Below are 14,063 nucleotides of genomic sequence, written 5' to 3'. Positions count from 1 at the left end.
TAAGAAATTTAAGCCTACTGGCAAGAGGCATTTCACACAAAGCAACGGTAAACTCCTTTCTCTAGCGTCAATCGCAAGGCCTGAACCTTCGCCTCTCTTTGTAACTTTGGCAAATAGGGCGGAGTTACACATTCGTGTTCACTACCCCCACCTTGTAATAAGGTTCAAGCAGGAACATGACAAACATCCTCATGTCACATGCAACCATGCCTTTCAACATGCGAAGGGGTTCGAAGTCAATCCCACAAGCTACAAAATAACTACTTAGAGCTCCTACACACGGTGCGTTTTAGGCTGCTTCAACTGGAAAAAGTTATAGAACTTGGTCTTTCCACGATGCGTTCCAAACCGCATTAAAAAATGAGCATTTGGAATTCCGTTTGAGAAACTTTTGTTAAAATAACAAAAGTTTTCGATACGAGCCCGTCAATTCATACTCCACACCGCATGTAGCTGATGCAACATGTGCAATTCCTGAGTTGGTGAGGGTACAAATGCCTGCTATTGGCACTGTGCCAGTTACAAAAGAAAGATCTAGCACCACCAAATTCACCTTGTGAAGGTAGTCCTAACAAATCCGATATCTTTTGGCAACTTTGGGCAAAACTCTCCGTATGTTCCAGAACACAGCGTGTGTAGATGCTCTTATTAAAGGAGCCAAGACCCCTAAACAAGCCACGCCAAGTTGCCAACCAAGCGTGACTAGTTGACTATCTACTGATTAGTTGGAGGTGGTAGCTGACAAAGGTTGGCCACGTGGAGAATTTGAAGAGGTTTCAACTCAGGCCCGCCTTGTGTGAGGAAGAGAGGGAGACTCAAAGAGTGTGTGAAGATGGGCTTCCCACGAGTAAATGAAATGTGTACGCAGAGAAGGCGTATGCAGACTGCATAGCTCAGGAGAACATCCTGATTTTCATGAGATCCATCTTCAAGGCCTCTGATTTGAGAGAGAGAGAGAGAGAGAGAGAGAGAGAGAGAGATGGCGCTGCAGCTTTATGATCTGATCGCACGTTTGGGATCGTAGCAATCTGTATGTGTGAGAGAGAGAGAGAGCTAGAGAGCGCTGCAAGCTCATCATGTCGCATCGGGAGAGATGCATGTCAGGAGTATTCAGCAGGATTTTGGGCCACTTGGGGCTCATCAAAGACAATCATCCGCCTTCAAAAGTATCATCAGAGCCACAACCTCTTCCTACGTCTGATTCATTCCCATGTGAGGAACCCCCTTCATCAAATAAAAAAACCCAAGACTGCACACACATAGGCACATTCAACGTCGTCTTCAACAAGGATGTTTCTCCTGCTGACAAGGCAGCGGAGAAGAAATTGCCAACTGGATTTAGGGTTCGTGTTTCTGTTCCGGTCTGCCATGAGCCCTTTACCCCAGTCGTCATTGAATGCACACCTGGATCTGGAGGCGTCCAGGTATTTGCCCTTGCTCTCATAACATGCAATGTCAGATTACCCTGTGGACACAGTCTTTCTAATCACAAAGTCATCTACATTGTCTTTTTAATCGCATAATGGGTCTACACTGTTGGATTAAATTTGTGCTTCATCGTTCATTATCGTGCATTCTACTCATTCACCTGAAAATGTTGCTTTTGTTTTCCATTCTTTTATCTTAGAAGTCCATAGCCTGATTTTGAATTCTTGCAAGGCCTTTGATGATTTTTTAAAGGGATTTCATCCTTTTGTTCGTCGCATGGTGATTGTATTCCTGTAATCCAGCGACCCTTGTGTGCAGACAATGTCTCACTGATGATGAGAAACTACGTGAGGCATGGTATTTTCATTCTGAAAAATGTCAGCTGCGGCAATTTGCGTGAATAGAGTTCTCTACAATTGGTGTTGAGAACACTATCTCTGCGGTTAAATGTTTTTGTGTTATTTGGTTTGTTTTTTCAATCTTCCTTTTGTCTGCCCTTGTGCGTGTTAGCCATTGACTTGGGCTTGCTTTGAGGTGTGTGCGCCAACCATTAGGCATTCTGGGACTTGGCTGCCCGTGTTCCTTGCAGTACCTTGGGTGATGTTCCATTTGCCATCATGTTAAGTCGGTTCTTCTTGCTTTAGAAGAGCATTGAGCCGCTCTTAGTCTATGGGATTGAATGATTGTGCTTGACGGTTGTTGGACCGTCCCCTGCGGTTGTCGGGCCTTTCTCATCACTCTTTTTTCCTATATATAAAGGAAGAGCGCTTGTACCTTTTTGCATTACATATAGGTCAAGAGACAGGAAACCTGGGAAAATTTCTACAGCATATACAATGATGTCAGTGGTACTCATACAATCACAGGACACAAATGCATGATACAATCAATTAAAAATGGCATGGGCTACGTCACATGTGAAACGTCTACGTAAGTCTGTCATATGCTTTATCCGCACCCAATGATGTGCGACTGTTTAGTCCAGCTTTCCCTACAACAATGACCTCAAGTATACTGTACGTGGAGTGTAATCTTGTAGCATTGCATACTCCATGGGATCAAAATTCCCATGTGCTACGCCTCTAACATCATCTTCATCCAGCTCATAGATCACTGTCTTACCCCAGATAAGATGCAGTCGTCCTAAAGCTTCAAGAAAATGAAAAAAACGCCAGGCTGAAAGCTGGCTGAAAACTGAGCGCTGACCTAGGGCTGAATTTTGCAACTGTGCCGGCGACGACGACAAGGCTATGCCAAATGCTGGTGGCTGAAATTTGATAACGCTGGCTGAAATCTGGCGATGGGCTGATTTCCGGCGAAGCTCTGGTGTGGGAAGTGGGTACTGCGCTGCGAGGCTAAGGGCTGATTTGCTGATGCAAAAACGCTAAGGGTCTGATGCTGAAAACGCTGAGTTCCTGCTCCAGGGATGCTGGGTCTTGAGGTGCACTGCTGTTTGTGCTCCTTGGCCTTCTTACTCGGTGTCTTGTGTCTCTTCATGGTGCCCCACGGGCCATCTATATAGGTGCTTATGCTTGGGTCGAGCAGAGCTCCCCATAGCCCACGATTTGTAAATAAAATGTCACTTATTAAATAATAAGTGCAAGAGGTAGTTCATGTGCACTTTGGCAAAAAAGGGTTCATGTATTGAAAAATGTTTATGCTGGGTATTGGTGATAATGCAAGTGATCATGGGTTGTGCAATCAGAGGGTATGCAACTACTCTAAGTGCCTGGACATACACGGCCCGTGTACAGGCTCACAACTTACAAGGGTGCCATAACACTTCCTAGGCTACCTAAGCCCTAGAAGTACGAATAGCTTGTCCACATGCACATAGGGTTGGATGTGCACGTGACATCCCCCCTTTTCAAGGTGAGATACTGGTACTGAGCTGCATGGCTTCTTTGTAGTCTGCCAACAACTCAGGGTAATCTGTGAAAAAGGCTTCATCAACCAACAGTGCCTCGTGGGTTTCTCGATCTTTGAATTTCAAAAGGTATTGTCGTGCTTACTTCTCTGAACCATGGCGAAACTGTGATGCCTTAGCTCTGATACCATGTGAGTGCGCGTGTGCGGAAGGAAGAGAGAGAGAGAGAGAGAGAGAGAGAGAGAGAGAGAGAGAGAGAGAGAGAGAGAGAGAGAGAGAGAGAGAGAGAGAGAGAGAGAGAGAGTGTAGACAACACAAAACATTATGTGTGGAAGAGGGGCGATCAACCCCCCATGACTACCAGAGCAGAAGACCCGGACAATGATCAGATGATAATGAAATGTGTACCCCTTGGCCCCATATATATGAGTGCCCAAGGTGGGCACCCAACTCAAGTGAGCGGCCGGCCCCAAACTCGGGGGGTCGGACAAGGTACAACCTAGACTATGGGTGGCCAGCCCGGAGACATACTAGCTGTACAAGTATGCCCTAGACCTGTGAAGCAGCAGAGTGGTGTAAGTCGTAAGTCTGCTGTAGGGTGTGCGTGTGCGGAAGAGAGAGAGAGAGAGAGAGAGAGAGAGAGAGAGAGAGAGAGAGAGAGAGAGAGAGAGAGAGAGAGAGAGAGATAGATTTTATTATCGTCCTCGGAGGTCAAATATGACCTATGGGACCAAAGTTACATGTGATGTAGTATGTGTATGGCTGATGAGTGACTCTCGATGCTCCAAAATTGTAGTGATGAGAGTCGCAATGGAGAGCCCACACATTGGCTGGGAGAGGAAAGTGTCTAGGTCTAAGTTATGGCTGAAAATGTGAGAGAAGCAAGTTCGGATGTGATCAAAAGCTGAGCACTCTAGTAGTGTGTGGTACTCAGACTCTCGAACTTGCAGTGAGCATAATGTGTACAATCGATTTGACTCTTCTCCATTGCCCCAACGCCCTATCTCGCATCGAAGGAAATGGGAGCTAAGCCGAATTGCTGCGATAGTGCGTATCGCGGACAAGGGAATAGGCTCAAGCATGTAAGTGTGAGTACGGTTTCCTCTCTCAGCGAAGAACATGGTTTTGTAGTTGGGGGCAATATAGGTGGTGTAATGTATGAAGCTTTTCTACAACGCCAATGTATTACGGCTTGGGAGAAATCCGGAGCATGATTGTAGCGTAGAGAAAAGAAAAGAAAAGAGGGATTCCCTAACTACAAAACAAGGTGTTTTTTCAAAACAACTTTATCTTTTGTTGAGGGCAAAAAAGGGCACTCAACCGCAAGCAACAAAGGGGGAGAAGCTTTCATGACTTCCCACGGTGTGGCCATTACTTCCAGAAACAGCTGGTTTCACCGTTATGAGCCAGTTATTGAAAAAGCGTTCGCACGCTTGTGGGGCGAAAGGCCAAAGGAGGACTCCTTTTCTTGCCTATAGGTTCTTATGGTCCAAAGGACTTCAACAAAGGCACTTTTTGGAGTCGTAGCTCTTTGATTCACCCCTAGCCACAAATCATCCCCGTATTCGGTCCTCTAAGGCCTCTGTGGAGAGCTCGATTCAACCTGCTCGTGGCTAGATCAATCGGTTTCGGGTCAAATAGAAACAACGCCGAAGATTCAACCTCATTACGCCTACACCTAATGGCTTAAGCCGCTGTTCCCATTTACTCGCTGACCCATTATGCAAAAGGTACGCCGTTAAAGTGGAAAGTGCGCCAAGCAAGAGCCGACAATGCGAAGCTTCGCTCAAGGGTTCGCTCAAGGCAAACATTAGTGGCTTTGCCTGGCTACAACGCTTTCTTAGCTTCGCGTATGCGTTCCATTAAACATTAGTGGCTTTGCTTTTGTTTTCAACGCTTTGCTCTTCCGACTGATAGTTTGCATCGGATTTCAGGTTTTCTATTGCACTCCCGGCATACGGCGGGGTCTTTTCACCGTTCCCTCACGGTACTTGTGGTACGCTATTGGTCATTGAGGAATACTTAGGCCGCGAGGGTGGTCCCCCTTAGTCACTACAAAGCGATCATTATTCAAACACGGTATTCGCGTTTTGCAATAGGAATCAAACTTGTTAGGAAAGATTTACGGGGCTATCACCTTCTTTGGCCAGATCTTCCAACCTTTTCATAATTCCTTGAGGAAGGGGCGAAGACACCGGGTGTCTTCGCCTTCCCCCTACTACAAGTTCTCCCCTGCACAGGGCCAGGGAAAGCGGAGGTCCCTTTCTCGGGGCCCCTTCCCCTTTCTTTGCCTAATCCGCTTTCGCTCGCTGCTACTAACGGAGTCTCAATTGATTTCCTTTCCTTTAGCTACAATGATGTTTCAGTTCGCTAAGTCTCTCAAGTCCGAGGCAGAGCCGCAGCACACGGCATGCCCGACAAGCTTGGATACGGTTTCCCGATTGGAAACCCATGGATCACAGACGGTATCTCCCCATGGCCTTTCGCCTTTGGAAGCGTCCTTTTTTCTCAATGCCCAGGCATCCATCCAATGCATTCTTTTCGATGCTGTAGGAATTGAACCTACCGAACACCGTACAAAATCTTAATGAGTGTTCGATTTACAATCGCGCAACACTCAACCTGTGGCTGCGTCTTTATTGTATTGGTGAACTGAAAATTGGAGACTCAATTGGCTCAGGATTCATTTTTGTCTTAAATCTAAGAGCCGCAAGCAGCCCTAGATGCATGCTAGGTAGCCTTAATCCTGATTCCGAGGACAACAAGGGCCAAAGTAGTCAAATTTGCTACTTATGGTTTGATAGACCAAGATCCAGCCATTTCAACGAATGCACAAGGAAACCGAACCGCTGCGCTAATCCCAAGTCGAACTGCTGCAAGCAAGAGGCGAAACAGCAGTTGCCTTGCTTATTTTTAATTGTTAGTATAGTCTATAAAGACTAAGAAGCATGTCTTAACTCAGTACAGATACAGAATCGCCCTACGCGGGGCAAGGGATAATAAATTGTTATGCAAAAACCTTACCTCACATCAAGAAACAAGCTTCAATCTAAGCTTCAAAAGAGAAAGGCAGACAGGCCATCTAATCTCCTAAAGATCTGCGCCTCCCACGAACCAATGGATGCAAACAAATGGCGCGTCCTTCTATTAAGATGGGCTGAAACAAAAGCCTGTATACTCAACCTATGCGAAGTAGGTACAGTATGGGATGATTTTGCATAACTTCGAACTTTCCATACCATATGATGGGGTCTCTCTTTCGTATTATGCTCTTAGCAGCTCTACAATTACGAGCTATTACACACACAGAGAGAGAGAGAGAGAGAGAGAGAGAGAGAGAGAGAGAGAGAGAGAGAGAGAGAGAGAGAGAGAGAACACAAAACACAAAACGCTGTGTGGAAGAGGGGGCGATCAACCCCCCATGACTACCAGAGCAGAAGACTCGTACAATGATCAGATGATAATGAAATGTGTACCCCCTTGGCCCCATATATATGAGTGCCCAAGGTGGGCGCCCAACTCAAGTGAGCGGCCGGTCCCAAACTCGGGCGGTCAGACAAGGTACAACCTAGACTATGGGTGGCCAGCCCGGAGACATACTAGTTGTACAAGTATGCCCTAGACCTGTGAAGCAGCAAAGTGGTGTAAGTCTAAGTCTGCTGTAGGGTTACCAAGGGTGAGTGTAAGCAACTTTGAAGATAGAAATCCAAATGATCAGGAGTGTAGAAGAGCAACTGCACTACCATCCAAGCCAAGCTCTGGGCGACTCCGGATGTAGTTGCATAATGATGCGTGATCTCCCGCATCTCGCGGGTAAACTCTCCAAGAGAGTCCAAAGAATTGAAGTCCCACTCCCGTCTGTAGATCCAAGCAATGTAACTGTCCAAGAAGAGATCCAAGATCCTCTCCCTAAGTCCATGTAGATGCTCCTGTGTAAGCAAGTGATCTGACGTGTCGAGGTCAAGTGGTAAGTGTCTGTCCACCAAAGATGGTGGTGTCCTCTCTGGGAATGTCGGAATCCCATATGCCATGAGCATGGCCATATCTCGTGTGAACTCCTCTGATGAGTGCATAGGTGTGTCCATAGCAAAAACCACAAATCACCGCTTTCTTAGGAGTGCGCAACTGCCGAAAGATGGCTGGAATGAATGGATCTCCCAAGGATTGTACGCCCGTAGATGATCAAGCCGATGTAAGCTGCAGCGGAAGTGAATGTTGAACTTTGCTCAAGATGAGTGTTCCAAACTGTGCTCAAGGGTTCCTTTTACTTACGGAAGGGAGAACCTTCCGTTCCTTTAGTGAGAGAGTGCAAATGATCACAAACAAAGTGAATGACACTGTGAATGAAGGTACTGAGAGAGAGAGAGAGAGAGAGAGAGAGAGAGAGAGAGAGAGCAGAATATTGTCAAACCCTCCTCCAAGGGCCCCACTCTCTATGGCGAGAGAGGTCTATGCTATTGATTGCACAAATCTGGTACAATGGTCTAGATGCAATGGACTTGCCGACGATGTCGACGACAATGATGATGACGACGAGACGGGCTGAAACGCTAGGGGCTGAAATCTGCAATCTGCTATCTGCTGAATTCTGACTTTGTGTCGGCGAGGACGGCGATGACGACGACGCGACGACGATGCGCTGGAAACGCAGATGCTGAAATCTGCGAATAGCGGGCTGAAACTGAAAACGCTGGCTGATTTGACCACGCGGCGAGGATCTGCTGCGGGAAGGTGAGATCTGCAAGGTTTGGGGTTGCTACCGCGGAGTCTGAATGCTGAAAATGGAAAACGCTGATGCTGGTCTGCAATTGCAAAAACGCCAGGCTGATCTTGGGGAATCTGCTAACGCCGGGGCTGATCTGCAAATCTGCAAAACGCAAGGGCTCATCTGCTCTTCCCAAAAACGCTAGGCTGGTCTTGATGGCTGAAAAATGCTAGGTTGTCCTGTTGGGTCTTGCTAAGAAGATGCACTGCTAGATACGCGATCTCTGTTGCCTCTTTTGCGAGAAAGTGCTAGCGCTAGCTTTCTTATGTAGTGCCTTGCAAAATTGCCCTACCCAGTTTCCCAACAAAGTCACTTATTAATAATAAGTGAAAAATGGCTAAAATAGGGAAAATGGGTTCTATGCACTGTAAAATGCTCGCGATGGCTACTGTCTGTCATGTTGATGATCATGCTGTGTGCAACCAGAGGATATGTAACTACCAAGTGCTTGGACATGCACGGCCTGCACACAAGCTCACAAAGGTGCCAGAACACTTCCTAAGCTGACTTGAACCTTGGACTTGAAGTAGCTTGTCCACATGCACATAGGGTTAGATGTGCACGTGACATCCCCTCCTTTTCAAAGTGAGGTACTGGTACCGAGCTGCATGGCTTCCTCGTAGTCTGCCTGTAAGGTGCAACGGAATGAATGTTTGAACTTTGCTCAAGATGAGTGCTCCGAACTGTGCTCAAGGTTCCTTTTATTCTTATGGAAGGGAGAGCCTTCCGTTCTTAATGAGAGAGTGCAATGGACACAAACAAAGTGAATGGACACTATGCGTGAAAGTGCATGAGACTGAGAGATAGAGAGAGAATACGACACCAAAGACGACGTAAAACCCTCCTCCGAAGGCCCCACTCTCTATGGCGAGAGCGGTCTACTTATGATTGCACAAATCTGTACAATGCTTGGACTTGCCGACAATGTCGACGACGATGAGGACGACGACGAGACGGGCTGAAATCTGAAAATGCTAAGGGCTGAAATCTGCAAATCTTGTATTTGCTGAATTTTGACTCTATGTCGGTGACGACAGCGATGACGACGATGCAACATGACGCGCTGAAAACGCAGATGCTGAAATCTGCGTTTTCCGGGCTGAATCTGCAAAGTACGTGGGAGCTGGTCGTGCGGCGAGGAACTGTTGCGGGAAGGTGAGATCTGCGAGGTTCGAGACTTCTTCTGCGGGTTCTAAATGCTGAAAACTGAAAACGCTAATGCTTGTGGGGATTCTGTCGCGAAGATCTGCAAAAACGCTAAAGTGTCGTGTAGGTGCAAAAACGCTAGGGCTGAAAATGGTCTTGCTGTGGAGAATCTGCTAATGCTGGGAGTCTTCTGCTTCTTGCTGTCGCCAAGAATCTGCAATTGCAAAAACGTTGGCTAATTTTATGCAAAAACGTTGGTCCTTCTGGTGAGAGAAAACGCCAGAGTTGTCGCGGGGGTTGGTCTTGCTGAGAAGTAACTTAAAAATAATAAGTGAAAAATGTCAAAAATAGGGAAAATAGGCCTATGCAATGTAAAAAGGCTACTGATGGGATCTGACTGGAATCTGATGGTCATGCTGTGTGCAACCAAAGGATATGCATTTAATCTAAGTGTCTGGACATGCACGGTCTGCGAACAAACTCACAAAAGTGCCAGATCACTTCCTATTCTAGACTGATTGGACTGACTGAACCCTTGTCGTGCTGTAGCTTGTCCACGGACACATAGGGTTGGATGTGTCACGTGACATCCCCTTCTTTTCAAAGTGAGGTACTGGTACCGAACTGTATGGCGTCGAGGGAGATCGCCAATAGCATCCGGAATCCTGGAAGGTACTCTTCGCCGGCCCACTCGGATGTGGGGGTCGTGCGGTACTTGAACTTCATAAGGTCTGCAACGCTTGCTTCTTTGGGCCGCGCCGAAAGTGACACAGTCATCTGAGTCTCCTTCGATGCTTCAACGTCGTCTAGAATCATGCTTCTTTCTTCTTCAAGAATCTCCATGGCTGAAAATTCCTAAAACTATTTCCAACACAAAACCATGAACATGCCTATTCCATGTAAAGTGAGTGGAAAAAATCTTGTCATCCTAATAGACTGTGCATGCAATGTGGATGAACAAAGAGACGGAATGCTAAACCGTTCACCACACACACGCAAACAATGAGATCGAATCTCTCTTTTGATCTAAAGCAATTAACTGTGGCAATTCACAACGGAAATGCCCATGCTTGGTGCTCATACTTTCATGTGCTCTGTCTATGAGTGTGTCATGCCAAGGAAGAGACATAGAATGTGACTTCCTTACATACATACCTTTCAGCTTTTCATGAACAATCCGCATAGATTCGTGCTCATCCATGAGTGAAACGTGCTCAACGTACAATATGTCATGCCTAGGAAAAGGGATCACATAAAGACGCTGACTAAAATACAGGAAACGATCACGAATGAAACACTCGAACAATGCATGCGTATCAATCATGCGAACACATAATACTTCCTGTGGGGGTTCTTTGGACCTAGGCTCGAGAGCCAAGATCGATTCTTCGTGTTTGATTGAATCTTCCTGTGCTCGAGAGCCAAGATCGTGATTGATCAAATCTGCAACGAGGTTAGGTTTGCTAGAAAAAGCATCAACTAAACCATCATCCTTGTGAACAATCACGTCTTGATCATACAAATCATCATGCTCGTGAGAAATCACAGTGATCATCATGCAAATCATCATGCTTGGCATTGGCATTCAAATCATCTTGCTTATCATTATCATTCAAATCATCATGCAAATCCTGTGTGTCATGCTTTGGAGAAGAAGAGACTGAGAGAGTCTCCTCCTATCCTTTCAATCTTCGCCTGCACATTAGAAATGAGAGAGGAAGAATGAACAACATTCTCGCGATCCAATTCTGTTTTTCTTTCTGTGTACTTGCGATCAAATTCTTTGGCCTCCAAGCGTAATTGCTCGCGCTCATGCTCCATAGCTGCCATTCTTGCTTCGAGTGATGACCATCCACTGAAGTCTTGGGTTTTTGTGGTCTTGGGTTCTTAAGTTCACGAGGAACTTGGGTTCTTGGGGGCTTGGTCTTGGGGTTCTTGAGTTTTTGAGGTTCTTGCGGGTCTTGAGGTTCTTCTTTCGCTTGAAATTTGTGTTAGAGAAGGATCTTCTCTTCACCCGAGTTCTACTCTTTTCCGCGGGCACACCCCTTGGCGGCCTTGCGCTCACACCAAGGTTGCTTTTTCCCACCTCACGTCGATTGGCCGACCGCTAAGTGCACGGTCCGCTCTCAATGAGTGAAAAGAGGCACAAGGGGAGGTTGGACAAGTCCTTTTATCTTGGGTTTCCTGTCACTCTTCAAAAACACGATTAGGAATCGACACGCCCAAGAGGTCTTGGGTTATGTGCGACCGCAACAAGCAAAAAAAAATCTATGGTTCTTGTGGTTCTTTCCTTGAGTGAAACAGAACACTGCCAAAGCTTTGATACCAATGTAAGGTGCATCGGAATGAATGTTTGAACTTTGCTCAAGATGAGTGCTCGGAACTATGCTCAAGGTTCCTTTTATTCTTATGGAAGGGAGAGCCTTCCATTCTTAATGAGAGAGTGCAATGGACACAAACAAAGTGATTGGACATTGTGCGTGAAAGTGCATGAGACTGAGAGATAGAGAGAGAATACGACACTAGAGATGTTGTAAAACCCTCCTTCGAAGGCCCCACTCTTTATGGCGAGAGCGGTCTACTAATGATTGCACAAATCTCTACAATGCTTGGACTTGCCGACGGTGTTGACGACGATGAGGACGACGACGAGACGGGCTGAAATCTGAAAATGCCAAGGGCTGAAATCTGCAAATCTTGTATCTGCTGAATTCTGACTCTCTGTCAGTGACGATAGCGATGACGACGACGTGCTGAAAACACAGATGCTGAAATTTGCGTTTTCCGGGCTGAATCTGTAAAGTACGCGGGATCTGGTCGTGCGGCGAGGAACTGTTGCGGGAAGGTGAGATCTTCGAGGTTCGGGACTTCTTCTGCGGGTTCTAAATGCTGAAAACTGAAAACGCTGATGCTTGTGGGGATTCCGTCGCAAAGATCTGCAAAAACGCTGAAGTGTCTTGCAGATGTAAAAACACTAGGGCTGAAAATGGTCTTGCTGTGGAGAATCTGCTAATGCTGGGAGTCTTCTGCTTCTTGCTGTCGCCAAGAATCTGCAATTGCAAAAACGTTGACTAATCTGATGCAAAAACGCTAGGCCTTTTGGTGAGAGAAAACGCCAGAGTTGTCGCGGGGGTTGGTCTTGCTGAGAAGTTGCCTGTTGAGCAAGGTGCTCCTGTTGCCTCTTCTGCCAATTAGTGCTAGCCTAGGTTTGCTTATATACAAACTTACTCAATTTTCCCTACCTACTTTCCAACAAAAGTCACTTAAAAATAATAAGTGAAAAATGTCAAAAATAGTGAAAATAGGCCTATGCACTTTAAAAATGCTACTGATGGGATCTGACTGGAATCTGATGGTCATGCTGTGTGCAATCAGAGGATATGCATTTAATCTAAGTGTCTGGACATGCACGATCTGCGAACAGACTCACAAAAGTGCCAGATCACTTCCTATTCTAGACTGAATGGACTGACTGAACCCTTGTCGTGCTGTAGCTTGTCCACGGACACAGGGTTGGATGTGTCACGTGACACTGCCATTAACTCTGGATAATCATTAAAGAAATCTTCGCCGGCCCACTTTGATGCGTGGGTTGTGCGATACTTGAACTTCATGAAGGTCTGCAATGCTTGCTTCGCTGGGTCGTGCCGAAAGCGACACAAAGCGATCTGTGGCTTCTTCAATGCTCCAACTTCGGCTATGGACGTAGGTCCACTTTCTTCAAGAATCTCCGAGGAGGAAAATTCTTGAAACCACTTCCAACACAAAATCATGAACATACTCATTCCATGTAGAGTGTCTGTAAAAATACTATGCTTCCTAAATGACTGTGTATGCAAGAGAGATGAACCAAATGACGGAGTGCCAAACCGTTCACCAAACACACGCAAAAAGTGAGATCGAATCTTGACTTTTCGATGTAATCCTATCAACTGTGGCAAATCACAATGAAAATGCCGATGCTTGATGGACAATCTTTCTTGTGCTCTTTTTTTGAGATTGTGTCATGCAAACTTTTGTTCTTTTCGATAGAAATCTGCATACATCCGTACTCATCCATGAATGAATCATGTGCATCGTACAATACGGCATGCCTATGAAAAGGGAACACATAAAGACGGTGACAAAAATACCAGAAACCGTCACGAATAAAACACTCAAACAATCCGTGGTCGCTAATCATGCGAATACATAATACTTCCCGAGTGGTTTCCTTGGACCTCGGCTCTTTGTCCCTTGGGGCCCCATTGGATAAGACCTCATAAATAAGCTGGTACAACTTATAAACTTGGGTGTCCTTTCATTTCTGGCCTCTCGGCTTGGTTCTGCAAGCTGTCCACAACTTCTTCTGCATCTTTTAGCAGGGCTCTGACCTCTTTCTGTTCGGAGTCTGTTCTTTAGGTCATGCCACGTCATCACTTCGTGACACTTGCCTCGACAATTGAGCCCACAACTGTACATAACAGATGAATAGCCCTTGAGTTGGGCATCATGAATATGTATTTAGAAGGGGGAAGAGATGCACGAGAGTGGAATCATCATGCTGCATAAGACAGAGGAGAAGGCAAGCCTTCCATTAAAGCTGTGATCACCTACACCCACTACTCACACACATAGTAGTCACTTAATGTGCTCAAATCAGCCTCCTCTCTCTCTCAAATCGACGATTGCCGATGTGTCCTTCTGAAGGCTTCCAGAGCTGCTAAGGGTCCACTTTGCCCATTTGGTATAATTTCCTTGTACCCACCAACTTACTGAAGTCTCGCCGAGGGGCCTAAATGACTTTAACTGAGCCTAGCCACTCCTTTACTAGTCAGTTTTGAGTGCCGATTGGCCCAACCATCTCATGGATGCCTG

At 46.2% G+C, this 14,063-nt stretch overlaps 1 protein-coding gene across 1 annotated transcript in view; it reads left to right on the top strand.

Annotated features, from left to right (window-relative positions):
* The first annotated feature begins 794 nt into the window (after positions 1–794).
* LOC147461021 (uncharacterized) overlaps positions 795–14,063 on the top strand; it is a 35,040-nt gene continuing 21,771 nt past the window's right edge. Inside the window, exon 1 of the mRNA XM_086508677.1 lies at positions 795–1,424. Within this exon, the coding sequence (XP_086364803.1) occupies positions 1,077–1,424 (348 nt within the window). The 5' untranslated portion in view covers positions 795–1,076. The remainder of the gene's footprint in view (positions 1,425–14,063) is intronic.

Source organism: Adiantum capillus-veneris, chromosome 3 (assembly GCF_014529385.1).
Source record: "Adiantum capillus-veneris isolate H3 chromosome 3, ASM1452938v2, whole genome shotgun sequence".
In the NCBI taxonomy this organism is placed as follows: Eukaryota; Viridiplantae; Streptophyta; class Polypodiopsida; order Polypodiales; family Pteridaceae; genus Adiantum; species Adiantum capillus-veneris.
Note: the sequence above shows the minus strand (reverse complement) of the source record. Positions and strands in the feature narration are given on the sequence as shown.